At 37.5% G+C, this 22,990-nt stretch overlaps 1 protein-coding gene across 4 annotated transcripts in view; it reads right to left on the reverse strand.

Moving 5' to 3' along the window:
• LOC124621858 (eye-specific diacylglycerol kinase) overlaps positions 1-22,990 on the reverse strand; it is a 637,666-nt gene that overhangs the window by 104,343 nt on the left and 510,333 nt on the right. For 2 of the 4 annotated variants that reach the window (XM_047147313.1, XM_047147312.1), the window contains exons 13-15: positions 20,234-20,386; positions 4,125-4,356; positions 3,092-3,334 (exon numbers count right to left, since the gene is read on the reverse strand). In XM_047147313.1, coding sequence (XP_047003269.1) covers positions 3,092-3,334; positions 4,125-4,356; positions 20,234-20,386 — 628 coding nt within the window. The remainder of the gene's footprint in view (positions 1-3,091; positions 3,335-4,124; positions 4,357-20,233; positions 20,387-22,990) is intronic. The other 2 variants (XM_047147315.1, XM_047147314.1) reach the window with 1 other exon arrangement.

The following is a 22,990-nucleotide window of genomic DNA, read 5'->3' on the forward strand; positions in this document are numbered from 1 at the left end:
ATAAAAAAAGCCTTTTCTTGGAGAAACAACTGTCATTGGGCAGTAAATTGAAAGACAATGAAGTATGTTTTTTGACATCAAGAAAACAATAAAAATGAGACACTTGGCTGGAATAAGGTGTGAGAGATGTTGGACTAAAATACAGGATATACACAGTGATTCATAGAATGTCAAGTGGTACAACAGGAAGAACTTTACTACTGTATCTCAGGTAATTGCTGGTGTCGTAAGACATGAATATCAAGTGCTGATTGGAAAGGAATAAATTATTGTGGCAGTAATACTGAAACTGATCCCAACACTTAGTTTATGATTCCTATGTAACTAGTGGATAATGTATAGAAGATAATGCAGAACGTGAAGTTATCACAGTGCTTAGAGAGAGAAATACTCCTCCCAGAAGATTTTTGTATGTGTGCTCAATTATTGTTAAATACCTATTATCGCACCATCTTTTATTTGTAGGGGCATCATCAGATAAATGACAGAAACTTTGAGTAATGCAGTAACTACAATTCATCACTGTTGTCATCATGTTTGTCATTGTCAATGTCAAGCTACTTTGCCTCATTCAATCTATTACCTATTGATGTAATGGTTAAAAGATCTGAAGTTGGGGTTCATTTTTTAATTTGTACATACAAGCTGCATTTTGCAAAATATGTTTGCATTTTATTTGAAAACTTGAGGAAATATTAAGCTTTCAGAGAAAGAAATTTATGGTAATGTAAAATGAGCAATTTATTTCAGAACTCTTACATCAATATTGCAAAAATTACAAAAGACTTTCTTGCTTAACCAGTTTGAGTGAAAAATTAAAAAGTCCTGAGTTAAAAGAGGTGATACTTTGAAGAACCACAAAACTTTCTAATATCCCTTTTGAATCCCTTTATCAGTCAGTTCCACTACTGGTACATTATTGCCCATAAATTGATAAGAATCATCTGCGTACAATGTGTTAGTGAATCGTGGGTAGAAACTTTGAATGTCTTATCTATGAATATCATCTAACATTCACTTATCATTGCTGTGATATCACCTGCAAGTATGCACAGAGGATGTACTAAGATTATGGCTGTAAGTTAACTGAACATGAACATTTAAATACCAAATTTTAGATTGAGACTTAATTCAAAAGTTTGTAATCAGGGTTTCCATTCACTATGATCTATGTTATCTTCATTATTTTTTCAGAAGATAACATACATCACAATTTGTTTACTTACTGTGGCCTAGTCCTGCTAATGTGATTAAAACAAACATGAAAAGTTAGTAACTGGCATAATTAAAAGTGAATTACTATGGAAAATCCAAGAAGTTATTTAATCAGAATAATAAGCATTATTTACGTCATCCACATCAACATAACATATCCAGCAACAACAAATATACTTGCTGTTTTTATATTACATATAGTTAGCCAAACTGTGCAGTTCAAAAATAAACAGCTTATCAGAAAGAAAATAAAATAAACAGATGGGTGGCCCATGGATTCCTAGCAATGTTAATATTTCTACAAAGTATTGTTTATGGCAGGCTATTAATTTTCCCATATAATTCATAAGAGTCTATTTTTATCCTTATTCAGAATGGTGAAAAACCTTTACTAAGATATGTCTATTTCAATGATATCTGCTTAAATGACACCATGTGCATATATCGCAATCATCAGTGTATTTACAGATAATGGGAGATCATTTTCATTCTGTAATAGTTACACTTCAATTGATTTAAAAATATAAATACATGCATTGGTTACATATCAATTAAAAAATTAAGTAATTTGCATATTTTTATTAAAAGTAAATAAATAACAATAATATTGACAGCTTCAGGCTGGCACACACACCTAATTACTGCCAGAAGACAAGATAATGTGTCCTACTGTCAGTAATGGGTCTGGTTCTCAGAAAACAAGACATTTTACACAAGCTGGCAAGCACAACATACATAATTTACATACCCACTTCAGGATCATTGTTTGAATGCCATACTAATACTGATAATACATTAATAAATCTAAAGATATACAACATGATGGCTGTAATATTTATTTCCAGCATCAACAGTGTGGTCCTTACTGGTTTGAATGATTTTTTAGTTTAGATTCTATCAATTCCTCAGAAATGTAACTGTAATCAAACTATTTCTTCCCCATTTCAAATTTCACTAGCATTTCCATCAAAAAAGGTGTAAAATAGTTTGCAATTACTCTCTAAGTGGACCATTTGAATGCCACACAATTTTTGAACTTCATACCAGCATAAAAGAAGTACAGAAGCTGATTTATACTCACAACATATCGTCCTTGGCAAATATTACATACATATCACAGCTGCAAAGTGTTATCCTACAGATTCCTTGTCTACCTTCTTCATTAACTTATCAACAACAACTGTAGTTTACACACAGTCAAGATCAGCTTCAATTCGTCCATATTATTAGACAATAACTTTCGTTACAAAAGATTTTACAATGGTCTCTTCTCAGCATATTTAAATACAATGATCCTGAAGCAACAATGAGCTTATTAAAAACAACTATACACTTAAAAATTTATTTCTCTCAGCAAGAATAAGACCATCTGCTATTGATTCCACACAGTAATTCTTGGCAGATGAACTGTGAAATAACTACAAGTCTCAACAAAATTTTCAACATTTACACATAAATAACACCAGTAACTAGAAAGCTATAAGAAAAGCTACAAAAAGCTTATACAAAGCAGCATATTTGATACACAAATTCCAACATTAGTGGAGTACTATAATTAAAGAAGCTGCCCAACACACAAACTTTTTCCAAATTTGGAAATATATTTATCTTGTACTGCACCAAATAGTACTTCTATGAGGAGCATAAATTATGTATACACGTTTCTGAGCCTACTTACACATTCAGAAATGTTGGAATTTAATGAGCAAAAAAATCAGTGGCATACTCCATAACACAAAACAAGAAAGAAGCCATCACCACCAGCAGCAGCAAAACAACAACTTGCAGCCTGCTCTTCCATCAACTAAGAACGTACACACATAAATATCTGTGCCCCCTTATCATGTTCCATTAAGTTGGGTGGCACATACTGTACCTAAGATAATTAACATTCCCCCCTGGTGACGAAAGACTCATATTATATTTCTCTTCTGGGCTCGTCTTTTTCTGCTTACTAATGATGTCATCTGAATGTGAACGAGGTACTCTTCCACCTGCTAGCTCTTCATTAAGCATTTCTTCACTAGGCCCTCTCCAACTGGGCGACTCATCATCATCACGCGAGCCCCCAGTTCCATATGAACGTTCGAACTTTCCATCATCTTCCCGAGATCCATCACTGTTGATTGTAAATATAGGAAGGGGACTACATCAAGAAAAACAAGAAAGCAGAGAAGAGAAGGGCAAAGTGCATCTCAATAGTAAGTCTTAAAGTTATCTATAAAGTGCTGTTCTATTTCTGTAGAACTTTTATTGTAACTATAATATAGGTTGGTGCAATGTTTTCTTTACTATCTTATATTGTGATATATAGTGAATAACAGAGAGTACTACATTTTCATTGAAAGAGAATAGTGAAAGAATTTGTCAGTATAGAGTTGTGTCAAAATACGTACTGGACAGAATCCAAATATTTGCCACACATTGGTAATATTCACATAGAAATATTAAGCAAAACACTAGTAGTATTTGGAATTAAACCTTCACTTACAAAATTTGGAAAGCAAATTCATTTGTCACATAAGTTCCTGCTCAAGTATAATGTGGTAAACGTTTGGATTTCTTGTTAAATTTATTTTAATGTAAACTAGTTTAGGTCTGAAATGAGTTTAAATTAAAGATTTATTAGTTTCAAAATCTACAGAGTGAGTAAGACATAAGAATTCATATTGGCTTTCATGACCAGACAGAATAGATTTGCAAGCATCTACTAGTGAAAGTATTCAAGTAAGAGTATAGTAGTATATTTTAATCTGTATTGGTTACCAAAGTAGAAGTAAAATTTAAGTAATGTGATTTCTACTTCATCATTTTATTTCTAAACAATCTCTCTAAATGATGCAACTTGCAAATATTAAGAACAGTGCATTTCCTCCTTTTAATCTGCTAGCCCAAAGATATATACTTACCTCAACTCTGGTGTGGTTTCTCCTCCTGCCCCTTCTATTCTAAGGACATTGTTTGCTATTGGTTTGTGTTCATTTGCATTGGGTGAAGATAATACTGTTTCATCTTCTGGAGTTGGAGGCACTGTTGCATTTTCAGTATCAAGAACATAAAGATTTTCTGTTGCTATGTCAACAACATAATGGAGATGTTCCTGTGCCCGGTCCACACGGAAAAACCTCTCTGCAGTGCAGGCTGGAACAGTCAACATCAGAAGTTTAAGATGCTGAACAGTCTAATAAAAAGGAAAATCAATGACTCAATATGAATCCTACAAGATCACTAAGACTTGTTTGCTGCAGCTAAGAAATATCTTTATACAAAATTACATATATAACTATTGTAGCACCAACTTTAAAAAAGGACATATTGCAATGTTTATTTTCATATGTGAACATTTTAGGTTAGGCCCTACCATGAATGTTATTGACATTGAATGAAACAACAAATTTCCTGTTACCAGTCATTGTTTATTTATATCTACAATGCTTTTTTAAGGTTTAAACCTCCATCATCAGGTGGAGTTACATGTGTCAGCGTGATGTGTTATGACTCTGGGGTAACCTGTGACACTGTCTAGTGGAAAAACAAACACACTACTTCAGAATGTGGTTTTGGGGAGGTTTTTGACTACACATATATCCAAATGTGAAAATAAAACAACTAAAATAGAATATCTCCAGTGGTCACAAGCTCCTTTCTCTGTTGTAATACATAACATGTGAACTGTCATGCTTTGTAAACAATGATGGTGTCTGGAAACTATTAGGAGCAACGAAACAGGTAGCAAACAGAAGCATTATCTCAAAGTAAAAAGAATATATAGAAAAATAACACTACGATTTCAGAATAAGTTTTAAAGGACTGTGGAGATCTTTGTTTGAGTTGATGAATACATGTGTTGGACTAAACATAAAGTGTGAAAAATATATCTAAAAACAAAGATGTATCTAAAAAGAAAGATGATGAAACTTACCAAACAAAAGCGCTGGCAGGTCGATAGACACACAAAAAAAAAACCACAAACATACACACAAAATTCTAGCTTTCGCAACCAATGGTTGCCTCGTCAGGAAAGAGGGAAGGAGAAGGAAAGACAAAAGGATATGGGTTTTAAGGGAGAGGGTAAGGAGTCATTCCAATCCCGGGAGCGGAAAGACTTACCTTAGGGGGAAAAAAGGACAGGTATACACTCGCACACACACACATATCCATCCACACATACACAGACACAAGCAGACATTTGTAAAGGCAAAGAGTTTGGGCATTTTTTGGGCAGAGATGTCAGTCGGGGCGGATGTACAGAGGCAAAGATGAAGTTGAAAGACAGGTGAGGTATGAGCGGCGGCAAATTGAAATTAGAAATTAGCGGAGATTGAGGCCTGGCGGATAGCGAGAAGAAAGGATATGTTGAAGGGCAAGTTCCCATCTCCGGAGTTCTGACAGGTTGGTGTTAGTGGGAAGTATCCAGATAACCCGGACGGTGTAACACTGTGCCAAGATGTGCTGGCCGTGCACCAAGGCATGTTTAGCCACAGGGTGATCCTCATTACCAACAAACACTGTCTGCCTGTGTCCATTCATGCGAATGGACAGTTTGTTGCTGGTCATTCCCACATAGAACGCTTCACAGTGTAGGCAGGTCAGTTGGTAAATCACGTGGGTGCTTTCACACGTGGCTCTGCCTTTGATCGTGTACACCTTCCGGGTTACAGGACTGGAATAGGTGGTGGTGGGAGGGTGCATGGGACAGGTTTTACACCGGGGGCGGTTACAGGGGTAGGAGCCAGAGGGTAGGGAAGGTGGTTTGGGGATTTCATAGGGATGAACTAAGAGGTTGCGAAGGTTAGGTGGACGGCGGAAAGACACTCTTGGTGGAGTGGGGAGGATTTCATGAAGGATGGATCTCATTTCAGGGCAGGATTTGAGGAAGTCGTATCCCTGCTGGAGAGCCACATTCAGAATCTGATCCAGTCCCGGAAAGTATCCTGTCACAAGTGGGGCACTTTTGGGGTTCTTCTGTGGAAGGTTCCGGGTTTGAGGAGATGAGGATGTGGCTCTGGTTATTTGCTTCTGTACCAGGTCGGGAGGGTAGTTACGGGATGCAAAAGCTGTTTTCAGGTTGTTGGTGTAATGGTTCAAGGATTCCGGACTGGAGCAGATTCGTTTGCCACGAAGACCTAGGCTGTAGGGAAGGGACCGTTTGATGTGGAATGGGTGGCAGCTGTCATAATGGAGGTACTGTTGCTTGTTGGTGGGTTTAATGTGGACGGACGTGTGAAGCTGGCCATTGGACAGGTGGAGGTCAACGTCAAGGAAAGTGGCATGGGATTTGGAGTAGGACCAGGTGAATCTGATGGAACCAAAGGAGTTGAGGTTGGAGAGGAAATTCTGGAGTTCTTCTTCACTGTGAGTCCAGATCACGAAAATGTCATCAATAAATCTGTACCAAACTTCGGGTTGGCAGGCCTGGGTAACCAGGAAGGCTTCCTCTAAGCGACCCATGAATAGGTTGGCATACGAGGGGGCCATCCTGGTACCCATGGCTGTTCCCTTTAATTGTTGGTATGTCTGGCCTTCAAAAGTGAAGAAGTTGTGGGTCAGGATGAAGCTGGCTAAGGTAATGAGGAAAGAGGTTTTAGGTAGGGCGGCAGGTGATCGGCATGAAAGGAAGTGCTCCATCGCAGCGAGGCCCTGGACATGCGGAATATTTGTGTATAAGGAAGTGGCATCAATGGTTACAAGGATGGTTTCCGGGGGTAACAGACTGGGTAGGGATTCCAGGCGTTTGAGAAAGTGGTTGGTGTCTTTGATGAAGGATGGGAGACTGCATGTAATGGGTTGAAGGTGTTGATCTACGTAGGCAGAGATGCGTTCGGTGGGGGCTTGGTAACCAGCTACAATGGGACGGCCGGGATGATTGGGTTTGTGAATTTTGGGAAGAAGGTAGAAGGTAGGGGTGCGGGGTGTTGGTGGGGTCAGGAGGTTGATGGAGTCGGGTGAAAGGTTTTGTAGGGGGCCTAAGGTTCTGAGGATTCCTTGAAGCTCCGCCTGGACATCAGGAATGGGATTGCCTTGGCAAACTTTGTAAGTAGTGTTGTCTGAAAGCTGACGCAGTCCCTCAGCCACATACTCCCGACGATCAAGTACCACAGTTGTGGAACCCTTGTCCGCCGGAAGAATGACGATGGATCGGTCAGCCTTCAGATCACGGATAGCCTGGGCTTCAGCAGTGGTGATGTTGGGAGTAGGATTAAGGTTTTTTAAAAAGGATTGAGAGGCAAGGCTGGAAGTCAGAAATTCCTGGAAGGTTAGGAGAGGGTGATTTTGAGGAAGAGGAGGTGGGTCCCGCTGTGACGGAGGACGGAACTGTTCCAGGCATGGTTCAATTTGGATAGTGTCTTGGGGAGTTGGATCCTTAGGAGTAGGATTAGGATCATTTTTCTTCGTGGCAAAGTGATATTTCCAGCAGAGAGTACGGGTGTAGGACAGTAAATCTTTGACGAGGGCTGTTTGGTTAAATCTGGGAGTGGGGCTGAAGGTGAGGCCTTTGGATAGGACAGAGGTTTCGGATTGGGAGAGAGGTTTGGAGGAAAGGTTAACTACTGAATTGGGGTGTTGTGGTTCCAGATTGCGTTGATTGGAATTTTGAGGTTTTGGAGGGAGTGGAGCTGGAAGTGGGAGATTGAGTAGATGGGAGAGACTGGGTTTGTGTGCAATGAGAGGAGGTTGAGGTTTGCTGGAAAGGTTGTGAAGGGTGAGTGAGTTGCCTTTCCGGAGGTGGGAAACCAGGAGATTGGATAGTTTTTTAAGGTGGAGGGTGGCATGCTGCTCTAATTTGCGGTTGGCCTGTAGGAGGATGCTCTGAACAACAGGTGTGGATGTGGGAGAGGAAAGATTGAGGATTTTTATAAAGGATAGGAGTTGATGGGCGTGTTGATTGGCTGAGTGGATGTGTAGGTGAAGGATTAGGTGGGTGAGGGCAATGGATTGTTTGGTTTGGAACTGGTATAGGGACTGATGGAAAGAAGGGTTGCAGCCAGAGATGGGAACTTTAAGTGTAAGGCCTTTGGGGGTGATGCCAAATGTCAGACATGCCTGAGAAAATAAAATATGGGAGTGTAATCTGGCTAGGGCGAAGGCATGTTTGCGGAGGGAATGTAAATAAAACTTAATGGGGTCGTTGTGAAGGTGTTGAGAGGGTGACATGGTACTAGAAGGTGGAAAGTGGAACACGAGGCTGAAATGAAAATGAGAATAAATATGAAAAAATATATGGGGAGAGATAAAGGTAAAATTAGAAAGCAAATGGAGATCTGGTGTGAAAAAAGGCGAAAAAGGGTTGGTTAGGGCTGGGCTATGTAGATCCTGTGGTGAACTTGTGTAGGTAGATAATGATGTGCATAAAGGTTAGGTGGTTGTGTTGCCGCCAAAACACGTTAAAGGGTGGAGAAATTCGGGAAAATTTCGAAAAAAACTACGTGAGGATGTATTAAAAGGAGTGGTTTGGTGGTGGCAGATTATGGAAATGAAGCTAACAATTGTTTGATGAAGAAATAATTACGTTAAAACCTGTGGGAAGCGGCTAAAAATGATCGGTGATGTGAGAAAAACGGAAATGGAAATAAAGCAAAAGTTATTAAAACTGCCGAAAGGGTTGTTTAATAGCTGAAAGGAACTGTTTGTGGACTGGAAACGGTGAATTTTATAGCAGCAAAGCGGAAAAAAATTTTTTTGGTTATGGTTTGGAAGTGATTTACGTATTATTACGTATTATTGAGTGTATATCGACGGGATAAAATTGTATACTGGATTACGGTAAAAAAGGAGAAGGTGAATAGAAAGTGATGGCAAAAACAGAAGGAGGAAATAAGACGACAGAAAAGACTTCGAAATGTAACAGTCACAATAACAATAACGATAACAATAACAAACGTGATTGTTGGCTTCAAATTAATGATATGAATATAATAGAGGGAAACATTCCACCTAACCTTCGCAACCTCTTAGTTCATCCCTATGAAATCCCCAAACCACCTTCCCTACCCTCTGGCTCCTACCCCTGTAACCGCCCCCGGTGTAAAACCTGTCCCATGCACCCTCCCACCACCACCTATTCCAGTCCTGTAACCCGGAAGGTGTACACGATCAAAGGCAGAGCCACGTGTGAAAGCACCCACGTGATTTACCAACTGACCTGCCTACACTGTGAAGCGTTCTATGTGGGAATGACCAGCAACAAACTGTCCATTCGCATGAATGGACACAGGCAGACAGTGTTTGTTGGTAATGAGGATCACCCTGTGGCTAAACATGCCTTGGTGCACGGCCAGCACATCTTGGCACAGTGTTACACCGTCCGGGTTATCTGGATACTTCCCACTAACACCAACCTGTCAGAACTCCGGAGATGGGAACTTGCCCTTCAACATATCCTTTCTTCTCGCTATCCGCCAGGCCTCAATCTCCGCTAATTTCTAATTTCAATTTGCCGCCGCTCATACCTCACCTGTCTTTCAACTTCATCTTTGCCTCTGTACATCCGCCCCGACTGACATCTCTGCCCAAAAAATGCCCAAACTCTTTGCCTTTACAAATTTCTGCTTGTGTCTGTGTATGTGTGGATGGATATGTGTGTGTGTGCGAGTGTATACCTGTCCTTTTTTCCCCCTAAGGTAAGTCTTTCCGCTCCCGGGATTGGAATGACTCCTTACCCTCTCCCTTAAAACCCACATCCTTTCGTCCTTCCCTCTCCTTCCCTCTTTCCTGATGAGGCAACAGTTTGTTGCGAAAGCTTGAATATTGTGTGTATGTTTGTGTTTGTTTGTGTGTCTATCGACGTGCCAGTGCTTTCGTTTGGTAAGTCACATCATCTTTGTTTTTAGATATATTTTTCCCATGTGGAATGTTTCCCTCTATTAATAAATATAAAGTGGTATATAAATCCTTTTTTGTCAAGTTTATGTAGCTTAAATTACATGTTCATTTACACAATAAGGTGATATGTTGGAGCCCTTCAGTAGAATAATTATGTTGCCAACAGTGGTAAAATTACACATAAATAAAAATTCTGGCTGGAATTCAGGGATAGAAGATGGAAGGATTGTGAGAAAGAGCTAAGTTTAGGATATGCTATAGATGTGGGGTCATTAAACTCACATCTGTTACGTGTTATAGCTAAGTAAATGATGAAGTAACACAGTCATACTAAGTTAAAGATATGTAGATATATATACTCTTAATAATACAAACAAATACTTGTGATACCAGGCTGACATGGGGAACAAATTGTTGGTTTAGTTTTGGTGGATCTACTGAGTTTTGTTCATTACATAATTTATTGTTCAGTTGCAAAATATCAAAGGAAAGATGAAAATAACTAAATTAACTCACAACAAATAGAAATGGAGGATGGAGGCAGAGAGTAAATAACAAAATTAATTCATGGAATATATGAGGATGGAGCAGAGACAGAGGGGGGGGGGGGGGGGGAGGGGGGGGGAGGCAGAGGGGAGAGGAGGGGAGGGGGCAGGAAACAGAGAGAGAGAGAGAGAGAGAGAGAGAGAGAGAGAGAGAGAGACACTCAGAAATAATGGGTGAGGTGAGTAACTGCTAACTGGAGGAGAGGAAATTTTTCAGAGCAGGGGCTTCTTAAGACAATATTTGTGACATGTTATAACTAAGTGAAGGTTGAAGTAATACACTGGTTATGCTTTAAAAATATCCAAATATATATTCAATTTACAAGGTTAGGTGATATACAAAGAGTCAAAAGCTGACAGATGTACAAGCTGTTGGTGTGATGGTATATTTGTATATGAGCCATTCCCTTGTTGACCTGGGGAATGTCACGGTAACATAACTAACTATTTTGCGGCCGCACGCGCGCGAGCACACACACTGCAAATTCAAATTTAGTAAGTAGGTTATTGTGAAAACAGAGATGGCACTATCGTAATTGTTGTCATTTTTGTCATTTAATACGGATTCAGGATGTTTTCTTTGGTGTTTGTACATCTGGAGTGTTTCAAGGATATCTAGTTTTTTACCTTTATGTTGGATATGAAGGATACTTGTGTTGTTGACATGGTGTTTTGTTTCATGCAAGTGGGTGACTTTTGTTGATGTATGGTATTTTTTATTTTTTAGAGGTGCCTTGTGTTCTTTGAATCTAATCTCAGATGATCTGCTTGTCTTGCCTATCTAGAAAGTTACAGCCCGAACATTCAATTTTGTACACACCTGCATGGGTAAGTGGACTCTGTGGGTTGCTGTTGTGAGATAACTTCTTCCCAACCATGATGTGGGTGGTAAAGGATATGTTTATGCCTTTTCATTTGAAGACATGGGCAATCTGATATGATATACTACCCAGAAATGGGATTGTATGGAAGACGCTATCTTCTTTTTGTTTTTTTTTTGTGATGTGACTGCTTTGCCACTATTGGGTGTTTTCAGGTGTCTACAGTGGAGCTGTTATAGGCATTTGCAATAGTTGTTTGTTTTATTATTCCAATTTCTCGTTCACATTTAACTTCAGAGGGTGGTAGCTGGATTGCTCGGTTGATCATATACCATAATACTCCCATCTTGTGGGCTTTGGAGCTGTGCATGGCAGTATGTGTTGTGGTAGGCTTCACATAAATTTCATGTTGGTGTCTATTATTCTTTATTCTAATCGTAAGATCTAAAAAATTTATATTGTCACCTGCTTGGTGTTTGGCTGTGAGCATTTTATTTTTATGGGAGTTGTTGAATAGCTGGTTCATTATGCCATTTATCAAAATGACAGTATCATCTACCTATCTGTAGCAGTGAATGATGTTTTTAAGAGTGTGGTGATTGGCATTCAAAACTTTTTCTTCTGAGTCACTTATAAGCATTCTAGCTAACAATCCGGAAAGGTCTGAGCTCACTGCAAGGCCATCTGTTTGTTTGTGGAGACCATTGTTGAATTTGAAATAGTTGCACCACAGTATGAATTCCGACAGGCCCATTATTTCAGAAACATTTGTGGAAGGGATTTTTTGTGCTTTTGTAGGGTGACATTAATTATATGTAGTGTGGGATCTATTGGTACATAGGAATGAGGTTTCATACGTCATACGACATAAGTATGACTCCTTCAGAAACTTTTATGTTTTTGACATGTTGTATAAATTCTGCTGTTTTTTGAAGTGTTCTAATACAGTTGAACGTTTATGTTTCTTAGAGAATTTTGAGGAGCTTTTTGTCAAGTTTGAATGTTGGTCTATTCCTACAATTCGCTGCTACCTGATAGCAGTCTTATTTAATGAATTCAGTAATGGAATCTTATTCTAGTCTACTAAGCATCTTTCTCAACTGTAATTCTGCACTATAAAGTTGTATATTGCAGATCTGTTTTATACTATAAAGTTCTTTCCAATCACTTTTCACCCACAGCTTTTGCATGCTTTCCAAGGGTTTCTTTGTTGTTCTTGCGTTTGTTTTGAGTCAATCTTGAAATAATTTGGAATGACATTTTTTAGACAATTTCTATTGAAGTGAATGTGCTGTTTTTCTCATTGCAACTTTTCTAAGGTGTTTTTGTACTTGAAAATAGCCTTGGTTGCCTGACTGGGCAGATTAACTTTGCATGCGAACATTTTAGGTTAGGTTTTTCTGTGACATGCTCGGCTAGTAACAGTACTTATAAAACTAGAGTAACAGTAAGATGACTGTAAGTGGAGTTTTTAATATTGACTTTGTATCAAACAATAGCAATTGTAGACAAATAAAAACATCAATGTCTTGATTTCACTTACACTCCACTATCTTATTCCAAACAAAGGTAGATGGCTGCAGCAAGACTGCTATTGACAATGATATTCTGTATCCCATATATTATAATGATGGGAAAATACAGGCTGTACCAGATCATAACTGCCAAACATCAATCATAAAACTCACCAACAGAAAAACACTTCATGAACACACTCAAGTTAGGCTTGCTGCAATAATAAACACTGAATCCGCCAATATGTTTAAAAGTAGTACCAACAAGAACTTTCGAAAGAAGTCTGCCATGAAGACAATGGATAAAAAATTTAATTACATATTACTCCACCCAGGAATTTTCATTATTGTTATACATTAATGAGCTACCGGCATCAGTAAATAACATGGCAAATATAGTAATGCTTGCTGATAATACAAGTATCTTAATCAAGGGCCTGGAATCCTCAGTGCAACTGAAACTGTAACACACCACTTACCTATAGAGGACTGACATGTGGCACACAGAAACAGGCAACAGGAAACAGGAAACAGCGAACAAACCGTTAAAGCTAACAAATCTTGCTCTTTTGCTGGTAAGAGTGCACGAATTCATACATGCAACCACCTAGACATACATGCTCATGGCAGTGTGTCTCGTAATTACCACAATCGTGTTTGTGTGTACTCCTATCACAAAAAGAGCAAGAGCTTGAAAGCTAGTGTTAACTGTTTTCTATTACGTGTTTCTGTATGCCACACACCAGTTCCCTTAGGTAAGTGGTTGCCTTTCCCTTATTTTACATATGTTTTCATCCAGGTATTTCCCTTATTGTAATACAACAACACACCAAGTATACAAATGGTTCACAGAAAATAGTCTACCACTAAACCTTTTACAACAAATCTAATGCAGTAAATAACAAGCTACAAGCTCTTGAAATAGAAATCAATGTGCAGAAAATTAATGACACTTCACATGTAAGATTTGTTGGTGTGTGAATGAAAAATAAATTAAGATGGAATGAACATACTGCTCACCTGCTCAAGAAACTAAGTGCAGCAAGCATTGCACTATGAGCTACTTCAGCCTACCTTGACTGAGACACAATGTTGTCGTCATATTTCACATACTTCCATTCTCTGGCCTCTTATGGTACAATATTCTGGGGAAATACTGCAAACGTGGAAGAAGTTTTAAGACGACAAAAACAAGAAGTGTGGTTGATCTGTGGAGTTACAAAACTGAACATCCTGTACGAACTTATTTATGACCTTTGGGACATTGACACTCAAAAGTTGGAACATCCACCCACTGATTATATCTGTAATCACCAACAAAAAACATTTCCTAACTCGGAAAGTCACAGTCATGACACAAGACAGAAGACAGAAGCAAAGCCTTCACAAGGACTCAATAACTCACAATATAATGCAATTGGCCAGATATGAGTACGACACACACACTGAGAGTTCTATTCAAATGAATTATGGAAATCAAAGATAGCAACAATTTTTGCCTGTTATCAACATTGATGCTGGCAAGATATAGGTTCCACTGATTTCATGAATTTTGAGAATGTTTTAATTTTGAGTTGAAGTCAGATAACAAATTACAAAAGAAGTATTTTTTGTGTGATGTAATAAAAAATTAGCAATTTTGGATTTTCCCCCTTACTTTTACAATGAAACCTTGCTTCTTGCCAAATTTCATGATTCTAGGTCAACGGGAAGTACCTTATATGTTATGATGAGTGACTTTTCAACTATCAAAATATGTGACCTAAATGGCTCTATCTTCTGCTTGCACTGTTTAGAAGCTTAAATTTTTATACCACCGAGAGACCATCGACCTTAGTATGTGACATAAATTTGAATTGGTGTGCTAAAATGTTCTAGAGAAAAAGGGTGTTAAAGATGGACAAATTGGCGAAGTGTGAGTAGGACTTACGCACTGAGGATTCCATAGTAACTTAATTATGTATATATATTGTTCATCCATCCTGGAAATTGGGAATCTCAATGATTTTTGGTTATTACCGGTGTCGATAATAGCAAGATATTTGTTCCACTAATTCCAAGACTGTACCAAAATTTCTACAGTAGTTCCTCAGTCTAGCCCAGACATACAAGAAGAAGCAAGCAAGGAACTTCAGTTCATATATGTTGAGGGAGAAGATTTAATAAGACCTTTTTTATTTACTTATTACAGCATGAGTAAAACTTACATTTTATGTTTGCATTAAGTAATGTTCATCTATTACTCTTTGGTGAATGTTTAATGCAATGTATATGTTCTAATGGCAAAAGATAATTTTTATGCGATACAATCAACGAAACTTAGGTTCTTGCCAAATTTCATTTCTCTATGTCTGTGGGAAGCACCCTAGAGGTTTTGACGAGAGAGGTTTCGAGTATCAAAATATGCGACATAAATGGCCTTATCTTTTGACTGAAGTTACTTGGAAGCATAAAAATTTTAGATTGCCTAGGAACCATAGACCTTAATATGTGACATAAATTTCAACTTGATACACCTACCCAGTCCTGAGGAAAAGAGGTTCATATCAGTCGAACACACAGACGGACAACAAAGTGATCCCATAAGGGTTCTGTTTTTACAAACTGAGGCATGAAACCCTAAAAAGGAGTTATCCAGTTAGAAATAAGAGTTCGCAATAAGCAATACAAAAAATAAGACATTGAAAAACTATCATATATTCAAAATGGAACTTGAAACAATTCCTCGTATACCACACTTTTTATAATTTATATTAATTTTGAGAGCTATAAGTTATGCAAAATATGTATCATATCATAAACTGAGGCTCTAACAGGACAAGGAATGCTACAGCTATATTAAAATCTTATACAACATATACACAACCTCCACAGCATCTATCAGTTCTGTCAGTTCTGTTGAAGAAACCAATCAATTCCCACTGAAAAAGAAGTAAAACAAGGTGACTCTCACCTGCAAAACTGTTTTCAGCAGTCCTAAAAAAAAGCAGTGTCTAATTGAATTGGAAAACAAAGGGAATCCATTTTTCTGGGAAATGGAATAAATAACTTGAGATTAGCTCATGATATTGTTCTATTTGCAAATAGCATACAAGAGCTTCAAATATTAGTTAAAAAACTGGTGTTAGTCTGCTCTGAAGTTGGACTAAAAATGATCTAGACAAAACCAAGATCATAATGCATGAATGACCACTGGAGGGAAATATACACTCATGAGAAAAAAGCTGCAACACCGAGAACAAGTTGTGTAACATAAAAGTTGATAGGTGTGTTTCTACATTTGAAAGATGTGTCTATTCAAATTTCATGCCAGTCACATAAGAATTGCACAAGTAGCACCACTATGAGGGTGCAAATTAGGTTTACTTTAAATACACACTGTAACACTCTACCTTTGAGACTGAACATGGTGGGTTGACGTTAGTCAAGAATACCTTTAAGGCAACAAAGACATCATTATCAATGTCTCACTGAGTTTCGAAAACATCACGTATTAGAGCTAGATAAGCTGGATGTTCCTGCTGTGGTACTGCAGAAAGACTTGGCAGGAATATAGCCACTGTACACGATTGCTGGCAACGGTGGTCACAAGAATGTATGGTCGCAAGAAGACCGATCTCCAGACGGCCATGTTGCATGACTACCTAGAGGGAATACCACTGTGTTAAGTGTGTGGCTCTGGCACTTCATACTGCACCTGCAGCAGCAATTTGAGCAGCAGTTGGCACCACAGTGAAACAAAGAACTCTCATAAATTGGTTACTTCAGACACACTGTAGCGTGCATTTCAACATTTGCTCACATACCACTGTTGTAATCCAACATGCCCTACAGAGTGTCAACAAGTTGCATTAGCCTGCTTCATTACCAGATCTGTATCCAGTCGAGCACATATCGCACATTGTCGGACAACTCTAGTGTCATCAACAACCATCATTAAACATTCCTGTACCAACTGACCAAGTGCAGCAGGCATGGAACTCTATCCCACAAACTGACATCAAGCACCTGTACAACACAATGTTTGAATGCTTGCATTCAACATTCTGATGGTTACACCAGTTATTAATGTATCAGCATTTCATGCTTGCAATGGTTTATCTTGCTTGCATTAACCTGTTATCTATCAATGTTAATCACTTCAAATATTTTACCTACACAAATATATTCCCAAAATTTCATTACTCTACATTAATTATTTTACGGTGTTGCAGTATCTTTTCGCAGCAGTGTTTTATGTGTTGGAAGCACACACCTGCAAAGGGTCACAGAATATATCTGGATGAACTTGAAAGGAGACTTAAAACCGAATTATTCAGCATGTCAAATTGGGATGCAAGTATACGGAAGATATTCTTTAGATTTCAAGTCTAAGATGTTGGCCAGGCAGAAGAAAACATTTTTTCATCTATGTGTATTAGATGTAATAACTTATTGCTATGAGGCATGGACATTAAATGAGTCCATTGTTGGAAAACTCAGAGTAGCTCAAAGAGGAGTGGACAGATCACTGTTGGGCTACACAAAGATGTAAAGAAAGCAGTAGATATCAGAAGCAACTAAACTCAGTGACACAATGGAATTATTTTGAGATTCATCAGTATCATCATCACTGGTGCCAAAATCAATCCACTCTCTTGATGTAAGAAGAACAGCACACCACAAAAGGAGACATAAGGTTAATAAAAGCAGCATCATACAGCACATGCCTAGACACCAGTACTGCGAAAAAAAAAATCTTTGTTTGTTAAACTTAAATGTTTCTGAATTGTGATAATTGGCTGATGATGATGTTTACACCACAAAACATGTTGGAACAATAAAACTGGAGCTAGATGTCAACAAATTTTGATTGGTAGTAGTAACTGTAAAATATACAAAGCCAGAAGTAGAACTGTCAAACAATGGTAACTCCAGGTAGGAATATCAACAATGTAGGAAAAGAAAGACTGCTACTTACTGTCCAGCCCGAGTGATGGAGCTGGTGGTCGTGTGTGGGTGAAGTGTGCTTTTTGTTGTTGTTGTTGTTGTTGTTGTTGGTGTGTGTGTGTGTGTGTGTGGGGGGGGGGGGGGGGGGGGGGGTGTTTACTGATGCAAATACAAATGTTTTATTCCACCTCTGAACATATTTACATGCAAGCCAGTGTTAACACAATAATAAGTATAATAATAATATAAACTTGGACAAATTTCATTAACTACAATAGAATAACCCAAGAATGATACAATACATATTTAAGCAAATGCCAGTAACAACGTAAAGTTTCCTAATAGATCAGTTACAAGATAAATGACCTATATAGTTCACTGAATGACAAGTAAATAATGAAACAGATAATTAACAATAGTTACATGCAACAGTAATAAAATAGTTGCACAGTGTGGCATATATATATATAGTTAGCAGTTAATTTATTGTTCATTCTCTAATGGAAAGTTGGTCATTTGACACACTCCAGAAACTCTTGAGCAGAGTAAATAACTTTACTTTTTACCCGCCTTGGAAGATTAGTTTCAAATTTATTTACTGGCACTGTGCAGGCATTTTCAGGTAATTTTTTGAAGTAGATAGGACCAAGCTATTTGTATCTGTTATGTGTCTTTGCAAGCCTAGCATATGGCATATTAATTGTATGTCCACTTCTTATTTTATGGTCATAACCATCCTTCTTAAGTCAAATTTACTCAGATTCTCTTTAACAAAGACAAGGCAGTTGTAAATATACAGGCCAGGCACTGTCATTATATTCAGTTTCTTAAAATAATCTTGACATGATTCATATGGGCCAAGTCCTGCTACACACCTTATGGCTTTCTTTTGCCAATTGAACACTAATTTTGAGTCCACAGAATTGCCCCATAATAGCATACCATAACTAAGTTGGGAATGGAAGAATGAAAAATATGCACATAACAGAAGTTCTTTAATGACACTTCTCCTCAGCTTGTACAGTAGATAGATGACCCGTGCCAATTTGCCACATAACTTCCCTGTGTGGGTATCCCAGCTAAGCTTTTGATCTATAGGAAATCCTAATAATTCTACTGTTTTGTTATCATGACTGTCAGCATTCAGACTGAATACAACAGCTTCAGTTTTACTACCATTCTTCTGCAGTACATTTGACTCAAACCAAGTAGTACATCTCTCCATTGCCACTGCCATGCTGTGTTGGACATTTTGAAGGTTGGTATCACATGATGAATGTTGTGTCATCAGCATATAGTACTGCATCACATGGTGCAACTGCAGGTAAACCCTTCATATAAATAATGAAAAGGAAAGGTCCAAGAATAGATCCTTAAGGTACAACCTTTACAACTGGCAGACATTCCGACATTTGATTGTTTACCTTAACTAACTGTTTTCTATTGTCCAAGTAAGACTGCGTTAGGTGTAGAGCATTTTCAGTCACTCCATAGTGGTAGTGCTTTTTTAAGAGAATATTGTGGGAGTCCATATCAAAAGCTTTTCTGAGGTCCAACAGTGTTGCACAGATAATATCTTTATTTTCAAAACCATACTGTGAGGAGATAAGTATATCATTATATTTGATATTGGTTGATAGTTATCTGGAGATCTCCTTTCTTGTGTACTGGTTTAACCATAGATATTTTTAAACATTCTGCATAATTAGCTTCATTTAAAATTTTGTTGATTATTTTAGTCAGTGGCATTACAATTTCATTTCTAATATATTTAATAACATAATTTGAGAGACCATAGTAATCCTCTGCTCTAGAATTACTGAGCTTAACTATTGATTCATTGACCAATTTGTATTTTGTACATTTGTATTTTACTGATGAAGGCTGTGACCAAAAGCTGTATGTGAGTGTCTTTTAATTGTGCCTGTCTGCAACCTGTCGTGTCATCTTTACAGTAAGAGCAATCTAGCCTTTCCTGCATTGCAGAGGTATAACTGTCATATTCTTAGGTATCAATAATTGAAACAAATGGCAAAGTAAACACAAAAATCAGTAACCAATATTTTATACTATTATTAGGTAAGTTTCAAAATACATAGCCAATTCAAGTTCGAAAGTAGTCATCACACTTCCTTCTTGCAGGTAAATGTCTGTGTTCAAACAATAAATAAGTGACACATTAAGTAAGCAAATAAACTGCATACTCCATACAATCCAGTAATCTCCTCCAAACATTAAGCACCATCTGTATAAGATGAAAGCAATCTTTCTCTCTTTCTTTTTCTTTTTTCATGCCTTCCTTACTTCCTTACCAAGCTTCTAAAAGCTAGTCAAAACAATAAAATGAAAACAAACTTTTAATGCAGACGGACAGGTGTATACTTACAATCAACAAAGCACCAGTCCGGTGACAGTTTGTTCGCAAACTGGTTGTTGTTTTCAGTGGTGCTAGTTGCATCTTCCTGCAGCCTGTTAATCATTTTTCTGACTTGTTCCAAGTCCGAGACTGGATTCACCTCTATCACTCCCAAGGAGATTGCTGCAAATCAATATCACATATTTTAATGAAATTCAAAATTAATGTTTATACAGACAGTAAGAGGCAAAAATTTACATTAAACATCTAATAAGAGTGCAGAAAACAATCTAGTTCGCAGTCACTGAAATTTAAACTACTTGAGCAGTTCTGATAAAAGAAATAAGAGTATAATACTTTGGAATCTTGAGTTGCCAAGTGATGAGCGGAGAAAAAAATGGTGGGAAGTGTTACTACTAATTTAAATCAAAAATCCTGCTGATATCAGGAGCAGAAAAGCAAGTATGGAGGGAGGGAAAAGTCAAGAAACTGGGTAAAAAAATAAATAAATAGATAAATGGCTTTTGTGATTTGCAGTGAACATCAAATCTGAATTCTAAGTATTTGTGATACACGAGATGAATGTCTTCTTACTAACAGCTACAACTGGTACAGAACTGTCCAATGCACAATATTAAGGTCACCGTATGTACAAAATATAGGCACATACAAGTTGTAATATTACATCTGACTGGTAGCTTTCGTATAAAAACATCTTTATTATTGTAATAAAATAAACAATATTCTACATGAGTCAGCTACATCCGAATGATTGCCTTTCCTTTATTTCATGCAATATTGTACTTAACTACATGTAAGAAAATAGAATTTTATGTATGCTCATACAGACACAAAATATACATTGCTGAAAAATTATTGACATATCTTGACTGAGAGTGCTAATGAATGCAATACTCTAATTAAGCATGTAAAAGAAAACAGAATTTAATGTCCACATATAATGCCACAAAAGACACATTATTACACACATTAATTAACATGAGTACATTAGTAAAAGGTCTTTAGTTTTATCTACAAATATTCTGATAACTATAAATTGCCCTGTGGAGATTATGAGGCAGAAGCTACCAATTTTCACAACACTCCTAATATTCATTAATGCTGTAGCAGCTGTGGAGTATTCGATGTTTAGGTTCTCTTTTAAATGTATTAAATTTTGTATTCTTACTGATCTTACCTGCCAATGCATTGAAGAAATTTTTTACTTATTGAAGACACTGTTCTGATACACCGGGTTTTTCAAAATAAATATCGAAGTTTTTAAGGCTTTGTAACATTTATTACATTCAAAATACAATTATATGTACATCAAATGAAAGAGCAATTCAAACAATTTTGTTTGTATAGCTGCACATAGGTGCATGCTCTGTTTCCTGTGTCTTCCATTACAAAGAAGGCGTTGAAAGAGAGAGAGAGTGTCATGTGTTGACCCCAGAAATCACTTTGGAAGGCCAGTTGTGAATTAGCAATTCCACTGATGTCCATGCGGAGACCTTTAAAGAAGACACTTATAACTACACCCTAATCGCTTGCAGTTGTTACAAGTTCTAGAGCTTACAGACTAAGGTTTATGTGCCAACTTTGGGAAATGTGAACACATGCAATGCGTGCATTTGGGGAAGTGGAGGGGATTCAGCAAATCCCTTGAGATGGTACAGTTGCAATGAAACTCCCCTGAACTGAACGTTTTTTGAGCCATATCCTGGCAGAAAGTTTATAGGCCTTTTATCTCAGTAAACTCAAATTATGACTTTTTCCTCAACTGAAAGAAGCTGACCCACAGACACTATTGGCAGCAAGACGGTGCACCACCTCACTGCCATATCTCGGTTCACAACTGGTTAAACAATGCTGTACCTGACCGTCAGGTTGGCCGCAAGGTGCCAGGTGACAGAACTTGTTTTGTATAGCCTCCACATTCACCCGATCTGACATCATGCAATTTTTACCTTTAGGGCTTCATAAAGGATCATGTTTACATGCTTCCACTACTAGCTGATCAATCCGACTTAAGAATCAGGACAGGGTATGGAAAGAATTCGCCTATTGATTCTGTGTGTTCCACATTGTACACTTGTAAGAAAAACTATTTGAGTTGCTCTTCTTATTTACAATTGTAAGTTAAATGTAATACATGCTAAAAAGCCTTAGAACCCCGATATTCCTTTTTGAAACACCCAGTATTGATTTTCGGAAAGTTGTTCCTGTTTTATGTTTCATACTGTTTCTTTGAACAAAGTTGAAAACTCTCAATGAGTCTTAATGACACAGATACTGTCATATACAAATATAGCTGATAGGATAACAGTTTTTAATTCTTTAAAAATACATCTACATGTTTCTCTGTAATAAACAAAATCTTATAACTTTTTCTGGAGTTTAAATAATGGTTTTGCAAAAGTGTTTCTCAAGAATGATATACTGTACCTTAGCAATTCATACTGTTTCAGCATGGCAACAATCTGTGAGCATTCTTAATATGTAACAGAACTTGTTTAACTTTTCTACACGTTTGTCCCACCTAAGTGTTCAACTACCCATAATATTAAAAATTTTACAATCCTTTTCCTGAATTTGGCTATTCCCTAATGTACCCTTTGCGAAGATTCTGGTTTTAGTTATTTTATAGTTGAAATCCACCCACACACTTTCTTTAGCAATAGAAAGCCATCTTTAAACCACTTTTCTGCTACATCTATTGTTTTGTCAGTTTTATGCTGCACCTCATAATCATTCTTTCCTTTCATAAAGAGGTTGGTATCATCT

The sequence above is a fragment of the Schistocerca americana genome, chromosome 7 (genome assembly GCF_021461395.2).
Source record: "Schistocerca americana isolate TAMUIC-IGC-003095 chromosome 7, iqSchAmer2.1, whole genome shotgun sequence".
Lineage (NCBI taxonomy): Eukaryota > Metazoa > Arthropoda > Insecta > Orthoptera > Acrididae > Schistocerca > Schistocerca americana.